This window comes from Lissotriton helveticus, chromosome 12 (genome assembly GCF_964261635.1).
Source record: "Lissotriton helveticus chromosome 12, aLisHel1.1, whole genome shotgun sequence".
In the NCBI taxonomy this organism is placed as follows: domain Eukaryota; kingdom Metazoa; phylum Chordata; class Amphibia; order Caudata; family Salamandridae; genus Lissotriton; species Lissotriton helveticus.
In genome coordinates, this window is record NC_136073.1 from 798,024,864 (window position 1) to 798,044,893 (window position 20,030).

The following is a 20,030-nucleotide window of genomic DNA, read 5'->3' on the forward strand; positions in this document are numbered from 1 at the left end:
CACATCACCCACTGCCCACCCCTTGTCTCTTACTTATAATTGATGGTCAAGTTCTCTTACGCATCTCTCTGCTCTCCTTCCACACACTCTACGCTTCCACCTCTTCTCTCCTTCATCTGCTCTGCTTCATCACACCTAGACTGTTTTCCTCCTCCGTCCATTGTTATTCACCGTGTTCACGCCACGATCTTCATTTCCTTTCTCTCTTTTGCTCTTCTCTCTAGCCTTATTTTCTACATTTCTGTCATATTTGCTTCATTTCCTTTCACAATCCCTGATTTAATCTTCTCTTTTCTCATTCCTCCACAAGCACTTCTGGTTTCCACATTCACTCTCCCTCCTTCACTCTTTTCTCTATCTCCGCCTTGTGTTTTTCTCTTTTCATTGATCTGCATTGCCTACCATTCTCTTTCCCTGATTCATGCTCTGTCCTGCACTCTCCTTTTCTCAGCCTTCTCTTCTTTCTCTCATGTTCCCTATTTTGCTCTCCATTACTACTTCCACCTGCTCTTCACGGTCCCTCCTGATCACCCGCTCTCTTCCGTCCCTAGTGCTCTGCCGAGTGTGATGACGGCACCCAGAGGCGTGATGTCATCTGTGTGAGCAAGTTGGGGTCCGAGTTCAACGTGATGGATCCATCGGAGTGTGGGTCCCTGGAGAAGCCGCCTTCCCTGCAGCCGTGCAACCTGATCCCATGTGGGGCTCGCTGGTACACCACTCCCTGGAGCGCTGTGAGTAACATGTGTAGCAGTCGTGGCCGCCACAATCAAAGGGTGGTGGGGCGGGGGGGAAGCGCGGGGTGCCCGCGCATGGTGGGGGGACCGGGGGGGGGGATGCATTACTAATAATAATTTTAAAACTGTACCTGAAGCCGCCGGCCGCCTCTCACGTCGCGTCACACTTGCTGGCCTCTTCCTGGTCCCAGCAGCCTCTAGGACACAGACTCCAATCCAATCCCTGAGCGGGTTGAAAAGACACTCTGCTCAGGTCATTGAGTCTGTGGGGTTTCTCTAGCCCGGCTGCTGAATGCAGCCGGGCTGGAAAAACGTAGGTGCGCATGTGTGTTTTTATCGGCCTGAGACGGCCGGCCAAAAACACATGCGTACTTAAGTAGTGCACAAGCACTCCTCCTCTCCGTGCTCTGCCCCTCCCTGCTCAAGCTGGCTCAGAGCCGGCAAACAAAATAATTTTTTTTTTGCTGGCTCTGCGCCAGGCAGTGGTGCGATGCTCCTCCGCCATTGTGGAGGAGCCGCCACTGGTGTATAAGACGGGAGACAGAGGGATATTGGTTAGGTGAGGCAACTCCAATGAAGAGACAAAGGGCCTGATTTAGATGTCAGCGGACGGGTTACTCCATCACCTTGGTGACGCATATCCTGTACGCTGACTTCTAAATCCCATGAGAAGGAATATCCGTCACTGTTGTGACAGAGTAACCCATCTGACGAGATCTAAATGAGGCCCGACGTCAGGAAACTTGGCAACCCACTATAACCTGGGTCTCTGCAATTTTTCATGAATGAGGGGCCATATTATGTGTTGCAAATTATGCAACAAGTTGTGACATGTGTTGCCATATTTATTTTGCTATTATGTCCCTTTTATACTCATTAATACTGTCCAGGTGAAAAAGTTGCCTTATTTGTTTTTTTAGTATTTGTTGATCTGTTTCAGTTAGAGACATTTCTTTTTGCTCAAATTATGCAGAAGTTGGTGGATTATGTGGCAAATCCATAATTATGAGGAAAACACAGTGGCCACAGAATCACATCATTCCAGTGGCCCTAAACTGGGTGCATGTATGTGACCTATTAATGCATCATACCACAGAGTGGCGAGTACCCTTGGTGAGATGGTAGAAGAGAGGAGTCGATTTAGTTTAACTTACCATAAATGGCAATAAACATAAGTAAACTTACCGGAAGACTCCATGCCAAGGGTGCAAGGCTCACGCTCTGGGTCAAATCATTGTTTTGAAGTCTATCCATAGATAGTTTATCACTAGAGCAACAGAGGGGACTCAGTGCTACAACCCCCCATATATGAGTTTGAACATGATTAGGCAGCGCTTTATTAGTAATACAATAAGTGCCAGTGCCCTGGCAGTAGGCCATTACAGCTTGCATCACCCATTTCTCCTAACAGTGCCAGTACAAACACAAATACTACCATCACATTCGTACAAGTGTGACACTTCTGACTATATTGCAGCCTCCGAAAACTAGAATACTGGCCTGGGCAGCTGGTATATTTTTTAATGTGTATTAAACTATTAAACACTCTGTTGACGTGTTAACATCTAAAATAGACAAACTGCGCCACCATGTGGCTGACTGTCATAGGTTCTGGTGTTGAGAATAAAGTGCTGGTGTTGAGCACTGGCAAACACCTGATCAAATTAGGCACTGTGGGGGAACATCCTTCACAACGCGGATGTTACCCCGCAATGCAGTTACGACGCGTCTTTTACAATGCAAGTCGTTACTACGACTTGCGCTGGATGGCGCTGTGGGATAAGGAATCTTGTAATTTTATATTCCAACACCTTCCCTACTGTTACGGGGACTGGTGTTGGAATATAAAATTATAAGATTCCGAAATCCGCACCCTCCAACGCAAGTCATTGTAACGACTTGCGTTGTAAAATCTGCGATGTAAAGTACCGCGTTGAAAACAACTGCGTTGTACTGACATGCATCCGCACTGTCACTAGGGTTCCTGGGTTGCTACCCCAGCTTGAGTTTCTATTTCTACAGGTGTCAGAATACGTATGACTCCGTACTTGCAAACCAATTTGTGAATTGACTACTACTTTTGATGCTGCCCTACTGACTACCCAGCTGGGTTTCTCTCTGCTTTCAGTCTAAAGACTAGTCTTAGCTGAGTGGGCAACGGCACATGTGGATCAGGGCCTCAGAATGAATTTGTTCTACACTCTTCCATTGGTGAGGGATGCCCATCCCAGGAATCTCTGGCAGGATACCTTACACTAGCAGAGAGGTGACACTCATTTTCTAATAGCAAGGAGACTGGCCTGCCTCATGTTTTCCACATGCTGGAATTAAAAAGCAGGACCATATTAAATATCGTTTCTGACCCGTGACTTGCTTGTGGTTGTAAACTATCTTAACGACAAACGACACATTTCCTTTCCTGCGCTTCCTGCCATGTCCCATTTGAATCTTACTCCCACTGTCAGAAACCAGGCATGCCCTGCTCTCAGATAGAACTATTTATGGGCTTGAAGCCACTTCTTGTTCCTATATTATACGTATCATATCTCCCCCTGCTACCATTTTCTGAACTCACTGTATACATAACCACTGCTGCCCCCTTATCGTGGCTCTATTGAACCACTACTCTTTGTCTCCTTATAGGTCTTGGAGTTATAGTACATAAACTCAGTACTTTTGAGCCATGCTTTGTCCAGGTAGTAGACTTGTCATATCCACTGGTGCTGCAATGCCCTGACTTCAGTGAAAATGTGCCCCCTCCTGCCACCTTATCCTATTTGTAATGTACAGGTACCCAGTAATCCTACTATGTCCAGGCCCTATAGTACACAACCCTGCTTGCTGCTCGAGGCCATGACCTGTTCCTGTAGTACATGTATCACGTCCCCTCCTGCTGCCATTTTCGGATCTCAGAGTACTCGTAACCACTCCTACTTCCATGCCCTGCCTGTAATGTACACCTGTGACTAGTTTGTCCAGGTACTTAAACTCTGCTTGGATCCATGTTCTCTTCCTCTAGTCACATACCATAGCCACTGCCAAGTCCTGACATCTGTGTACACATCTCCTGCTGCCTTATATTATTTGTAATGTACTTCTATCCTGTGTCTCCTACTATGTCCTGATCCCGGAGTGCTCAAACTCTCTGTTTGTGGTCACGTCCTCTTCCTATAATAAACATATCCCCTTCTGCGGCCATGTCCTGCCTGTAATTTACTGGTTGTCTTTGCCTCATACCATGCCCTGTACACAAACTATGCTTGTGGCCATGTCCTGGTCCTATAGTAAACATCTCGACTCCTGCTGCGCCATGTCCTGTCTGTAATGTACTAGTCGTGTTTGACTTATGCCATGCCCTATACACAAACTCTTTACTTGCGGCCATGTCCTGGTCCCATAGTAAACATCTCATATCCCCTGCTGTGGCCATGCCCTGCCTGCAATGTACTAGTAGTGTTTGACTTATGCCATGCCCTATACACAAACTCTTTACTAGCTGCCATTTCCTGGTCCCATAGTAAACATCTCATATCCCCTGCTGCAGCCATGTCCTGTCTGTAATGTACTAGTAGTGTTTGACTTATGCCATGCCTTATACACAAACTCTTTACTAGCTGCCATTTCCTGGTCCCATAGTAAACATCTCATATCCCCTGCTGCAGCCATGTCCTGTCTGTAATGTACTAGTAGTGTTTGACTTATGCCATGCCCTACACACAAACTCTTTACTCGCGGCCATGTCCTGGTCTCATAGTAAACATCTCATATCCCCTGCTGTGGCCATGCCCTGCCTGCAATGTACTAGTAGTGTTTGACTTATGCCATGCCTTATACACAAACTCTTTACTAGCTGCCATTTCCTGGTCCCATAGTAAACATCTCATATCCCCTGCTGTGGCCATGTCCTGTCTGTAATGTACTAGTAGTGTTTGACTTATGCCATGCCCTATACACAAACTCTTTACTTGCGGCCATGTCCTGGTCCCATAGTAAACATCTCATATCCCCTGCTGTGGCCATGCCTGCCTGCAATGTACTAGTAGTGTTTGACAAATGCCATGCCCTATACACAAACTCTTTACTTGCGGCCATGTCCTGGTCCCATAGTAAACATCTCATATCCCCTGCTGCGGCCATGCCCTGCCTGCAATGTACTAGTTGTGTTTGACTTATGCCATGCCCTGTACACAAACTCTTTGCTTGCGGCCATGTCCTGGTCCCATAGTAAACATCTCATATCCCCTGCTGTGGTCATGTCCTGTCTGTAATGTACTAGTAGTGTTTGACTTATGCCATGCCCTATACACAAACTCTTTACTTGCGGCCATGTCCTGGTCCCATAGTAAACATCTCATATCCCCTGCTGCAGCCATGTCCTGTCTGTAATGTACTAGTAGTGTTTGACTTATGCCATGCCCTATACACAAACTCTTTACTAGCTGCCATTTCCTGGTCCCATAGTAAACATCTCATATCCCCTGCTGCAGCCATGTCCTGTCTGTAATGTACTAGTAGTGTTTGACTTATGCCATGCCTTATACACAAACTCTTTACTAGCTGCCATTTCCTGGTCCCATAGTAAACATCTCATATCCCCTGCTGCAGCCATGTCCTGTCTGTAATGTACTAGTAGTGTTTGACTTATGCCATGCCCTACACACAAACTCTTTACTCGCGGCCATGTCCTTGTCTCATAGTAAACATCTCATATCCCCTGCTGTGGCCATGCCCTGCCTGCAATGTACTAGTAGTGTTTGACTTATGCCATGCCTTATACACAAACTCTTTACTAGCTGCCATTTCCTGGTCCCATAGTAAACATCTCATATCCCCTTCTGTGGCCATGTCCTGTCTGTAATGTACTAGTAGTGTTTGACAAATGCCATGCCCTATACACAAACTCTTTACTTGCGGCCATGTCCTGGTCCCATAGTAAACATCTCATATCCCCTGCTGCGGCCATGCCTTGCCTGCAATGTACTAGTAGTGTTTGACTTATGCCATGCCTTATACACAAACTCTTTACTAGCTGCCATTTCCTGGTCCCATAGTAAACATCTCATATCCCCTGCTGCGGCCATGTCCTGCCTGCAATGTACTAGTAGTGTTTGACTTATGCCATGCCTTATACACAAACTCTTTACTAGCTGCCATTTCCTGGTCCCATAGTAAACATCTCATATCCCCTGCTGCGGCCATGTCCTGCCTGCAATGTACTAGTAGTGTTTGACTTATGCCATGCCCTATACACAAACTCTTTACTTGCGGCCATGTCCTGGTCCCATAGTAAACATCTCATATCCCCTGCTGCGGCCATGCCCTGCCTGCAATGTACTAGTAGTGTTTGACTTATGCCATGCCCTATACACAAACTCTTTGCTTGCGGCCATGTCCTGGCCTCATAGTAAACATCTCATATCCCCTGCTGCAGCCATGTCCTGTCTGTAATGTACTAGTAGTGTTTGACTTATGCCATGCCTTATACACAAACTCTTTACTAGCTGCCATTTCCTGGTCCCATAGTAAACATCTCATATCCCCTGCTGCGGCCATGTCCTGCCTGCAATGTACTAGTAGTGTTTGACTTATGCCATGCCCTATACACAAACTCTTTGCTTGCGGCCATGTCCTGGTCCCATAGTAAACATCTCATATCCCCTGCTGCGGCCATGCCCTGCCTGCAATGTACTAGTAGTGTTTGACTTATGCCATGCCCTATACACAAACTCTTTACTCGCGGCCATGTCCTGGTCCCATAGTAAACATCTCATATCCCCTGCTGCAGCCATGTCCTGTCTGTAATGTACTAGTAGTGTTTGACTTATGCCATGCCCTACACACAAACTCTTTACTCGCGGCCATGTCCTGGCCTCATAGTAAACATCTCATATCCCCTGCTGCGGTCATGTCCTGTCTGTAATGTACTAGTAGTGTTTGACTTATGCCATGCCCTATACACAAACTCTTTACTCGCGGCCATGTCCTGGTCCCATAGTAAACATTTCATATCCCCTGCTGCAGCCATGTCCTGTCTGTAATGTACTAGTAGTGTTTGACTTATGCCATGCCCTACACACAAACTCTTTACTCGCGGCCATGTTCTGGTCTCATAGTAAACATCTCATATCCCCTGCTGTGGCCATGCCCTGCCTGCAATGTACTAGTAGTGTTTGACTTATGCCATGCCTTATACACAAACTCTTTACTAGCTGCCATTTCCTGGTCCCATAGTAAACATCTCATATCCCCTGCTGTGGCCATGTCCTGTCTGTAATGTACTAGTAGTGTTTGACAAATGCCATGCCCTATACACAAACTCTTTACTAGCTGCCATTTCCTGGTCCCATAGTAAACATCTCATATCCCCTGCTGTGGCCATGCCCTGCCTGCAATGTACTAGTAGTGTTTGACTTATGCCATGCCTTATACACAAACTCTTTACTCGCGGCCATGTCCTGGTCCCATAGTAAACATCTCATATCCCCTGCTGTGGCCATGCCCTGCCTGCAATGTACTAGTAGTGTTTGACTTATGCCATGCCCTACACACAAACTCTTTACTTGCGGCCATGTCCTGGTCCCATAGTAAACATCTCATATCCCCTGCTGTGGCCATGCCCTGCCTGCAATGTACTAGTAGTGTTTGACTTATGCCATGCCCTACACACAAACTCTTTACTTGCGGCCATGTCCTGGTCCCATAGTAAACATCTCATATCCCCTGCTGTGGCCATGCCTGCCTGCAATGTACTAGTAGTGTTTGACAAATGCCATGCCCTATACACAAACTCTTTACTTGTGGCCATGTCCTGGTCCCATAGTAAACATCTCATATCCCCTGCTGTGGCCATGCCCTGCCTGCAATGTACTAGTAGTGTTTGACTTATGCCATGCCTTATACACAAACTCTTTACTTGTGGCCATGTCCTGGTCCCATAGTAAACATCTCATATCCCCTGCTGTGGCCATGCCCTGCCTGCAATGTACTAGTTGTGTTTGACTTATGCCATGCCTTATACACAAACTCTTTACTCGCGGCCATGTCCTGGTCTCATAGTAAACATCTCAACTCCTGTTGCGCCATGTCCTGTCTGTAATGTACTAGTAGTGTTTGACTTATGCCATGCCCTACACACAAACTCTTTACTAGCTGCCATTTCCTGGTCCCATAGTGAACATCTCATATACCCTGCTGCAGCCATGTCCTGTCTGTAATGTACTAGTAGTGTTTGACTTATGCCATGCCTTATACACAAACTCTTTACTCGCGGCCATGTCCTGGTCCCATAGTAAACATCTCATATCCCCTGCTGTGGCCATGCCCTGCCTGCAATGTACTAGTAGTGTTTGACTTATGCCATGCCTTATACACAAACTCTTTACTAGCTGCCATTTCCTGGTCCCATAGTAAACATCTCATATCCCCTGCTGCAGCCATGTCCTGTCTGTAATGTACTAATAGTGTTTGACTTATGCCATGCCCTACACACAAACTCTTTACTTGTGGCCATGTCCTGGTCCCATAGTAAACATCTCATATCCCCTGCTGTGGCCATGCCCTGCCTGCAATGTACTAGTAGTGTTTGACTTATGCCATGCCTTATACACAAACTCTTTACTAGCTGCCATTTCCTGGTCCCATAGTAAACATCTCATATACCCTGCTGCAGCCATGTCCTGTCTGTAATGTACTAGTAGTGTTTGACTTATGCCATGCCTTATACACAAACTCTTTACTAGCTGCCATTTCCTGGTCCCATAGTAAACATCTCATATCCCCTGCTGCAGCCATTTCCTGTCTGTAATGTACTAGTAGTGTTTGACTTATGCCATGCCCTACACACAAACTCTTTACTCGCGGCCATGTCCTGGTCTCATAGTAAACATCTCATATCCCCTGCTGCGCCATGTCCTGTCTGTAATGTACTAGTAGTGTTTGACTTATGCCATGCCCTATACACAAACTCTTTACTCGCGGCCATGTCCTGGTTTCATAGTAAACATCTCATATCCCCTGCTGTGGCCATGCCCTGCCTGCAATGTACTAGTAGTGTTTGACTTATGCCATGCCTTATACACAAACTCTTTACTCGCTGCCATGTCCTGGTCCCATAGTAAACATCTCATATCCCCTGCTGCGGCCATGCCCTGCCTGCAATGTACTAGTAGTGTTTGACTTATGCCATGCCTTATACACAAACTCTTTACTAGCTGCCATTTCCTGGTCCCATAGTAAACATCTCATATCCCCTGCTGCAGCCATGTCCTGTCTGTAATGTACTAGTAGTGTTTGACTTATGCCATGCCCTATACACAAACTCTTTACTTGCGGCCATGTCCTGGTCCCATAGTAAACATCTCATATCCCCTGCTGTGGCCATGCCCTGCCTGCAATGTACTAGTAGTGTTTGACTTATGCCGTGCCCTACACACAAACTCTTTACTTGCGGCCATGTCCTGGTCCCATAGTAAACATCTCATATCCCCTGCTGTGGCCATGCCCTGCCTGCAATGTACTAGTAGTGTTTGACTTATGCCATGCCTTATACACAAACTCTTTACTCGCAACCATGTCCTGGTCTCATAGTAAACATCTCATATCCCCTGCTGTGGCCATGCCCTGCCTGCAATGTACTAGTAGTGTTTGACTTATGCCATGCCTTATATACAAACTCTTTACTCGCGGCCATGTCCTGGTCTCATAGTAAACATCTCATATCCCCTCTGCGCCATGTCCTGTCTGTAATGTACTAGTAGTGTTTGACTTATGCCATGCCCTATACACAAACTCTTTACTCGCGGCCATGTCCTGGTCTCATAGTAAACATCTCATATCCCCTGCTGTGGCCATGCCCTGCCTGCAATGTACTAGTAGTGTTTGACTTATGCCATGCCTTATACACAAACTCTTTACTAGCTGCCATTTCCTGGTCCCATAGTAAACATCTCATATCCCCTGCTGCAGCCATGTCCTGTCTGTAATGTACTAGTAGTGTTTGACTTATGCCATGCCCTACACACAAACTCTTTACTTGCGGCCATGTCCTGGTCCCATAGTAAACATCTCATGTCTCCTGCTGCAGCCATGCCCTGCCTGCAATGTACTAGTAGTGTTTGACTTATGCCATGCCCTACACACAAACTCTTTACTTGCGGCCATGTCCTGGTCCCATAGTAAACATCTCATATCCCCTGCTGCGGCCATGCCCTGCCTGCAATGTACTAGTAGTGTTTGACTTATGCCATGCCCTACACACAAACTCTTTACTTGCGGCCATGTCCTGGTCCCATAGTAAACATCTCATATCCCCTGCTGTGGCCATGCCCTGCCTGCAATGTACTAGTAGTGTTTGACTTATGCCATGCCTTATACACAAACTCTTTACTCGCGGCCATGTCCTGGTCTCATAGTAAACATCTCATATCCCCTGCTGTGGCCATGCCCTGCCAGCAATGTACTAGTAGTGTTTGACTTATGCCATGCCTTATACACAAACTCTTTACTCGCGGCCATGTCCTGGTCTCATAGTAAACATCTCATATCCCCTGCTGTGGCCATGCCCTGCCTGCAATGTACTAGTAGTGTTTGACTTATGCCATGCCCTACACACAAACTCTTTACTTGCGGCCATGTCCTGGTCCCATAGTAAACATCTCATATCCCCTTCTGTGGCCATGCCCTGCCTGCAATGTACTAGTAGTGTTTGACTTATGCCATGCCCTATACACAAACTCTTTACCAGCTGCCATTTCCTGGTCCCATAGTAAACATCTCATATCCCCTGCTGCAGCCATGTCCTGTCTGTAATGTACTAGTAGTGTTTGACTTATGCCATGCCCTACACACAAACTCTTTACTTGCGGCCATGTCCTGGTCCCATAGTAAACATCTCATATCCCCTGCTGTGGCCATGCCCTGCCTGCAATGTACTAGTAGTGTTTGACTTATGCCATGCCCTATACACAAACTCTTTACTAGCTGCCATTTCCTGGTCCCACAGTAAACATCTCATATACCCTGCTGCAGCCATGTCCTGTCTGTAATGTACTAGTAGTGTTTGACTTATGCCCTGCCTTATACACAAACTCTTTACTAGCTGCCATTTCCTGGTCCCATAGTAAACATCTCATATCCCCTGCTGCAGCCATGTCCTGTCTGTAATGTACTAGTAGTGTTTGACTTATGCCATGCCCTACACACAAACTCTTTACTTGCGGCCATGTCCTGGTCCCATAGTAAACATCTCATATACCCTGCTGCAGCCATGTCCTGTCTGTAATGTACTAGTAGTGTTTGACTTATGCCATGCCCTATACACAAACTCTTTACTTGCGGCCATGTCCTGGTCCCATAGTAAACATCTCATATCCTCTGCTGTGGCCATGCCCTGCCTGCAATGTACTAGTAGTGTTTGACTTATGCCATGCCTTATACACAAACTCTTTACTAGCTGCCATTTCCTGGTCCCATAGTAAATATCTCATATACCCTGCTGCAGCCATGCCCTGCCTGCAATGTACTAGTAGCGTTTGACTTATGCCATGCCTTATACACAAACTCTTTACTCGCGGCCATGTCCTGGTCCCATAGTAAACATCTCATATCCCCTGCTGTGGCCATGCCCTGCCTGCAATGTACTAGTAGTGTTTGACTTATGCCATGCCCTACACACAAACTCTTTAGTCGCAACCATGTCCTGGTCTCATAGTAAACATCTCATATCCCCTGCTGTGGCCATGCCCTGCCTGCAATGTACTAGTAGTGTTTGACTTATGCCATGCCCTACACACAAACTCTTCGCTCGCGGCCATGTCCTGGTCTCATAGTAAACATCTCATATCCCCTGCTGTGGCCATGCCCTGCCTGCAATGTACTAGTTGTGTTTGACTTATGCCATGCCCTACACACAAACTCTTTGATCGCGGCCACCTTTTGGTCCCATAGTAAACATCTCATATCCCCTGCTGCAGCCATGTCCTGTCTGTAATGTACTAGTTGTGTTTGACTTATGCCATGCCCTACACACAAACTCTTTGATCGCGGCCACCTTTTGGTCCCATAGTAAACATCTCATATCCCCTGCTGCAGCCATGTCCTGTCTGTAATGTACTAGTTGTGTTTGACTTATGCCATGCCCTACACACAAACTCTTTGATCGCGGCCACCTTTTGGTCCCATAGTAAACATCTCATATCCCCTGCTGCAGCCATGTCCTGTCTGTAATGTACTAGTTGTGTTTGACTTATGCCATGCCCTACACACAAACTCTTTGATCGCGGCCACCTTTTGGTCCCATAGTAAACATCTCATATCCCCTGCTGTGGCCATGCCCTGCCTGCAATGTACTAGTAGTGTTTGACTTATGCCATGCCCTATACACAAACTCTTTACTAGCTGCCATTTCCTAGTCCCATAGTAAACATCTCATATCCCCTGCTGCAGCCATGTCCTGTCTGTAATGTACTAGTAGTGTTTGACTTATGCCATGCCTTATACACAAACTCTTTACTCGTGGCCATGTCCTGGTCCCATAGTAAACATCTCATATCCCCTGCTGCGGCCATGCCCTGCCTGCAATGTACTAGTTGTGTTTGACTTATGCCATGCCCTACACACAAACTCTTTGATCGCGGCCACCTTTTGGTCCCATAGTAAACATCTCATATCCCCTGCTGTGGCCATGCCCTGCCTGCAATGTACTAGTAGTGTTTGACTTATGCCATGCCCTATACACAAACTCTTTTCTAGCTGCCATTTCCTAGTCCCATAGTAAACATCTCATATCCCCTGCTGCAGCCATGTCCTGTCTGTAATGTACTAGTAGTGTTTGACTTATGCCATGCCTTATACACAAACTCTTTACTCGTGGCCATGTCCTGGTCCCATAGTAAACATCTCATATCCCCTGCTGCGGCCATGCCCTGCCTGCAATGTACTAGTTGTGTTTGACTTATGCCATGCCCTATACACAAACTCTTTACTCGCGGCCATGTCCTGGTCCCATAGTAAACATCTCATATCCCCTGCTGCGGCCATGCCCTGCCTGCAATGTACTAGTTGTGTTTGCTTCATACCATGGGATATATACAAACCCTCTGCATGCTGCCTTGTTATGGCCTGGCTAAAATGATCTATTCTGACTCCTGGCATGTCTTGTCTTCAGTGCTCCAGGTCCTGCGATGGAGGGCACCAGGTGAGGGACGTCCGGTGTCTGACAGCGGACAAGACATTCAGTCGCCTCTGTGATCTCTTCGCCAAGCCCTTGGAAAAGCGCCCCTGTAACACACAGATGTGTGCCCTGCGGATAGGTACGTATAACAAGCAGCAGTGACGTTAAATGAATACCACATGGACACAAAAACAGAAATCATGACTGCCTAGGTTACATGAGAGAGAAAGAAAGATCAGAGGTTGTCAGTAGAACAAAATATAATACATATGTGCACAGGAAAAAGAAAACAGGGGGCATCACACATGAAGGACTGGAGAGGGACTTACAGCAGAGAACAGAGAATGTATATAAGTCTTACATTGCTGAATATAAAATATATCTAGTGTTTATACAAAATAACGAGCCCCAAAGGTGATGGGTGATGAGCTTGCAAAGGTCTCAGCCACAGACATTTGCTCTTGCCACATTCAAGACCACCCTTTTTGCCCACTTTACCACTCCAGGCAAGGGCCAACCGCATGCAAATCAACCACCACCCTGCTCTAATAAGTACAGTCAGTCTGCAACACCAGAGCAGGATTTAAGCAAGAACGAAAAAAACCTCAGACAGGTTTTAACCTCACTGGGCCTCCTCAGTGGGGTGTAGTTTGTGCCCTGTGGCAAAGCAGGCTGGGAACCTGCCCCAGTGAAATACAAAGGTGAAGGGTGGAAAGCTTGCAAAAGTCTCAGGACCAGCAGTGACTGCCCCCTGCACCTCTCCAAATAGGGAACAGACACTCTTTCAACTTGCAATGAACTTGGATGGGATTGAGACCTGGATGTTCTACATGAGGACTAGTTGCCAGTATTGTGATCAAGAATCAGGTTATGTACTTTTTATTTCATCGTTCTTTACGTTGGAAGAATAGAAAATACTGCATGGAGGCACTTTTGATGCGAGGAAAGCAGCTATTTCGGTCGTTTGTCACAGGACTTCTGTCAAAACGCTTTTCCGTGTAACTCTGAGGCAAAGGCACACATGCCTAGGTTCTGCTAAAGACTACTGAATTATTTTTAGCCCAAATAGCCGATGGTGGCTTTGAAGTGAGACATACTGTCTAACCAAACCTCTTCAGACGATTGCATACCCCCTTGCAAGAAATCATGTTGCAGCCTGGCCCTGTTCTAGGTTCACATTTTCTGCTTTATACTCCCATCTAGCGGTTCTTGAAAAGATTTTTGTATAACAACCTGAGATGGCAGTGATGCTATGACACACTTATTCGCAACCATCACAAGATCTGCCTTCAGTTTTCCCTTCAAGCAGTACTTTACCAGTTTGAAATGAAATGAAATGAAATGAAAAGAGACTTAATTAAGCGCACTGTGACCAAGCGGCTTCCTGGCGCTGGGGGGGGGGGGGGGGGGACGGATTCTGCACTGCAAACAGAGGGACTAACCGGGGAAGGCCTGAAGAAAAAGAAAAGTTTTTAATGCCTTTCGGAAAGCTGGGTAAGTAGGGATCGATCGGATAGAAAATGGAAGACTATTCCAATACTGGGGGGCCAAAACCGAAAAACGGGTGCCACCGATACGGGCTTTACGGTAGCGGGGGACTTGAAGAAGAAGTTGAGAGGATGAGCGAAGAGTGCGAGAAGGAGTATAGGGAGTGATTAAAGAAACAATAAAGAGAGGGGCAGAATGGGTGAAAGCTAAAAAGGCTAGACAGGCTAATTTAAAGGAAGAGCGAAAGCGTACAGGAAGCCAGTGGAGGGACTTAAGAACGGGTGTGACGTGAGAGAATTTGGGAAGGTGGAAAATGAGCCGGGCGGCCTGATTTTGAATGGCCTGAAGCCGGCGCATTTCAAAGGCGGGGATGCCGGAATAGAGGGCGTTCCCGTAATCGAGACGAGAAGTGATGAGGGCTGTAATGATGGATTTGAGGGCATCAGTGGAAAAGAAACGAGAAATTTTACGAATGAGACGGAGGGATAAAAAACAAGATGAAATTACAGCACTGACTTGGGAGTGCATGGAGAGGTCATTGCTGACCTTAATGCCTAAAGTGCGAACAGAGGGGACTGGGAGAGGAGTACCACCAAGAGAAAGGGGCCAATGGGAAGGGGACCAGGGATTAGAGGGACCACCAGTGAGGACAAGCTCCGTCTTGTCAGGATTTAATTTGAGGTGGTTCGTGATCATCCAGTCCGAAATAAAGACTAAGGTGGAACTAAAAAAGGAGGAGGAGTCAGGAGTAGAGAGATCAAAAATGAGCTGGAGGTCATCAGCGTAGTTGTACACGGAGACCCCCAGCTCACGGAGGGAAAAAATAAGAGGGTAGATATAAAGATTGAAGAGAAGAGGGGAAAGGGAGGAACCTTGGGGAACCCCACACACAAGAGGGCGGGGAGGAGCGGAAAAACCAGCAAACTGAACTGCCTGGGACCTATCCTGAAGGAAGACCTTTTCCTCTTGCCTGGAAATTGACGTCTCCATTTTCTTTCAAGTTCCTAGTGACAGGCCTTCTTGAGAGGTAAGAGATACACGTGCATCTGTACTTGGACAAGCAACTTGTGTGAGTGCATTGGAGATATGTCTTCAGCAAATAAATACTCAACAGTTCCACTGCTGCACCATCTGGGATTCACCATCAATTATGTAAAATCAGCCTTGATGCTATCAAGTTACATTAAATTCCCTGCGGTAACGAAGGACTCATGAAACTGATCCCACTAGAGATGTCTGCGTTTCAGTCGATGAAAACCATAAAGCCCTGCTGAGCACGATGGCTACGTATATAAGTGTCTTGAGCCCTGAGTCCGTGTATGAATGTGGCGACTACAGGAAGCCAGTGGTGAGAGCTGCCAACCCTGGACCGTGGGAAACCAGGTCAGAATCCGGGGCTCAACATCCTGTGATTCTGGGCAAGTCACTTAATCTCCCCATCCCTAAAAAGCATGTGGAATGTAGCCTGGTAATGTTGTAAGGCACTCTAATGCCCTTATGATACGGTTGTGATATATATATATATATAACACATATGAACTTCGGGGCTGAAGCGGTATGGGGGCACAAGGAGGCACATTGTTTTTACTACAAGCTGGGTGGCATTCCATCCTCGCTAACCTGCGTTCCCGCCCGACCACTGGGTTTACATTCCATTCCATTACCTACCTGGGGGCAAAGCGCTGCACTCTGGGAGTTGCAGTTCAAGACTACGCCTATGATCTGCAACAGGTGGGGCTTTAACATCGAGGGTGGAGCCTTAGTCACATGGCTACATAAGGCAGCAGGACAATACTTTTGCGTGGATGGAAGCCTCCAGGATACTTGTGACGCTGAGGAAGGCAAATCAATGCCGAAATGGATTCGCCGAATCTGTAAGAATAAATGCTTCCATACTGTCCTCAGTTGTGGCCTCCACTCTTTTCTTGTGAAGGAGGTTGTTTGGATATAAATATATATATATATATATATATATATATATATATATATATATATATATATATGGGAAAACATGGCACTATGCCATTTATTCAATATGAAGAAAGGTCGGTATGTTTACAGGCCACTATAGGGTTAAAAAGGGTAGGCCATGTACAACTAGCACCACCCCCCTTTCACGAGCTCAATAAGTACCCTCGTCACTTTCAAGCAATGTATCATGTGATCAAGCCTCTGGCTAGAGGCGAAACGCGTCATGCGGGCTTGCTGGGTGCTATTCTGCTTCACGGAATAAATCACTGATTTTGCACCGAATTTGGGTCTGACTTATCTGTTTTTACAGTTCGAGCAGTGTGACTGGGATGCAGCAGCGTCGAACGGAGTGAAAGCAATATATATATATATACATACATACATACATATATACATAACCTTCGCGCGCAAGTATGATAGTGCTAGGAAAAAGCTGAACAAAAGCAGAACAACAGCAAGCGGAGGTCGTGAAACATCAGAGTCTGAGGTAGAACTATCAGAGGATGAACGCACTGGAAACAAAGCAGGCACGAGTGGATCAAATGCGGAAACGGTAGCAGAGCCTTCCTTTTTTCGCGAATATCAACTAATCAGAGAAACTCGTCAAAGGCCAATGCAACAAACCCACCCCCCAGCACAACTAAAATCGAAAAATCAAAAAGGCGCAAAACAAGGAGGGGAAGGAAAGGTGGCAGAAGAACCATCCACCCAGACAGTTACCAGGAGCAGGGGGAACAAAAACAAAAACAAATGATAAATCAAAAGCCAGCCCAGACCGTGGTAAACCTTTCAGATAGAGTTTTAACGAATGAAGAACAGAAAGTCTTGGAGTTAGGACCCAGCTATTGCCCCACCTCAGGATATGACTATGCTGATGCCCGTATAGACCTTTTTAAATTTACAAGAAAATAAAAATTTCTAAAAATATTTCTAATCAACCCAAGAGATGAAGTGGGCAGATCCATCAACCCAAGCAATGATGACAACTCAATCGAACCTGCGCTCACAGAAAACGCATTTCGAGCACTTTCAACAATGCAAGCATTGGAAAATCTGAGTGCCGGAGAAACTACTGTGAATAACACTCAAGAATCGTTTGATCAAGCCGGTATCACTCAAGTAAGTGGCCACAGCAAATTTTAAAAGAAGTCAAGAAACATACCACACACTGCATATGATGCAATAGATGTATTCAATGATGCAGTGATTGCAGACTTGAAAGACCTTGCCAAACATTCCAGTGCTGGAATTGAACATTACAACATGCCCCGAAAGTATTGGGATGCAATCAAATCACTAAAAAACGATAAAAACATTGAGATGAAACCATCAGATAAAGGTGGGAATATGGTAATCTTTAACAAAGAACATTATTACAGAGAGGCAATGCGGCAGTTGGAAGACGTAACCTGCTATACTCCTGTCCATCGGAGTAAATATGTGGATTGCATAGAACAGTACCATCGGCTATTGGGCAATTGGAGAGATGAGGGCATGTGAAATCAATACGAATACCTCTTTCTCTATTGTGATACACCAACTTTGCCCACGTTCTACCAACTGCCAAAAATTCACAAACACTACAGAAACCCACCCGTCAGACCCATCGTGGCCTCTATCAACAGTCTACTGGAAAACACAGCTATCTATGTGGACTCCTTTTTGGCTCCCTTAGTGAGAAACTTGGCATCCTATATACAGGGTACACAGGACTTCCTAAGACAAATTGAAGGGGTGGTGTGGGAGGAAGATCTGCTATTAATAACCTTAGATATTACCAGCCTTTACACATGCATTTGTCATTCAGATGGTCTCAAGGCAATTAAATGGTTTCTTGGTAAAAGGCATCCCAAATTTTCAAAACACAACACAATGCTGCTAGACATGATCTCATACTATCTTCATAACAACATTTTCACATTCTCTGGACAATTATACCAACAAAGCAGGGGCACCGCAATGGGTAAGTGCTTCGCCCCCATCTACGCGAATCTTTTCTTTGGCTGGTGGGAGAAGCACCTAGCCTGGGGGGAGGCCAATGACCAATGGCTGGACAGGATTGTACTTTGGTCGCGATACATTGACGACCTTTTTATTGTCTGGCGCGGTAATCAATCATCGGCTGAGGAATACATTGCCGCCCTAAACAAAAATGATTTGAACTTAATATTCACAGGAAACATCAGTGACAGTATGGTGAACTATCTTGATCTACAGGTCTATATTGAAAATAGCACCTTATTGACCCGACTCTTCAGGAAACCTACAGCAGGAAATGCGGTCCTGCATGCAGGAAGCCATCACCCTAAAAGCTTAATTAAAAGCATACCCTATGGGGAACTATTGCGACTCAAGCGCAACTGTACCACTGAGGAAAGCTATAAAACAGCTAAAGATGAAGCATTAGAACGCTTCAAAGAAAGAGGGTATAGAAGGGGAGATCTTAGGTCAGCTGAAGATAAGGTCAAAGAAATAGAGAGAAAAAATCTGTTGATTTCTAAGAATAAGATCCACGGCACCAAAGACAGCAATGTGCGCACGATCACCAAATACAATGAGAAATCTGCTAGTATAACCCAAATCTTCAAAAAGAATTGGCATATCCTCAAAACAGATAACGTGCTAAGACATCACCTCCCTGACCGGCCACCCATCACCTACAGGAGATGCCCCTCAATAGGGGATCAGTTAATACATAGCCACTTTACCAAGTCAATAACAACAAGGAATAACCCTCTGAAGTTTGGCAACATCTCAGACACATGCAAGTGAGAGTCTCAGACACATGCAAGTGAGAGCTTCTGTCTAACTCTTAAAAGACCTGAAACCTCATATGAAGCTAAAAGCATTATTTTGATTCAGACACTCAACCCTACAGCAGTAGATGACAATTCGACGATAGGGAGGCACAAAAACTTGTCGTAGGAAGAGCAGACGTGTGTGACATACATATTGCACTTCTACGTACAGAGTACCAGCAAGTAGAAGAAAAAGAAACTGTGACTTTCCTCAAAACCAGCAAGAAATCCATGGCCACAAGCTATCCCAACCAGTGGTAGAAGATGCCTTCCTTAGATGGGTCACCACAAACATTGCCTTTTTCTCAACTAACCTAAATGTAAAATCAGATAACTTCACATTCATCTTCCCACAAAGGAGTCAGGAACATCCTTTGCACTTGGAGAGACTATTTGTGGTCCAGACGACCACACCCAATGGGTACAGACCAGGGTTCTTATCTGGCCATGAGAATCTTACCAAGACATCATGTGACTTAGGCAGTGGCAGCTGCTCTAAACTGGAAGGGAGAGGGGGGAATCTATTAAATAACTTACCTGCGGCCGCTGCCTTGGTGTTCCTCTCCCGACCCAGCTCACGCTGCACAGGCTCCCGGGGCGATCTCAGCGCTGCCCTCATGCTGGTAATATTAATTACCCGCATGAAAGCAGCACTGTGATTGGATTGAGCGGGCTAACTTGACGCTCGCTCAGGCACAGGGAGCCTGCAGCTCTTTTCCAACTCTGTTGTACAACACAGCTGGGTTGGAGAAACCTAAGTGCGCATGTCTGTTTGGCTGGCCTAAAATAGCCGGCCAAATAGATATGCACACTTTTCGGTGCCCAACACTCCTCCCTACTGTGATGCTCCGTAACAATGGCCACACCCCC

At 46.2% G+C, this 20,030-nt stretch overlaps 1 protein-coding gene across 1 annotated transcript in view; it reads left to right on the top strand.

Moving 5' to 3' along the window:
* The window catches only part of ADAMTSL4 (ADAMTS like 4), a 334,744-nt gene that overhangs the window by 304,682 nt on the left and 10,032 nt on the right, over positions 1–20,030 (top strand). Inside the window, 2 exon segments of the mRNA XM_078668902.1 lie at positions 552–731; positions 12,898–13,042. Of these exon segments, the coding sequence (XP_078525028.1) occupies positions 552–731; positions 12,898–13,042 (325 nt within the window).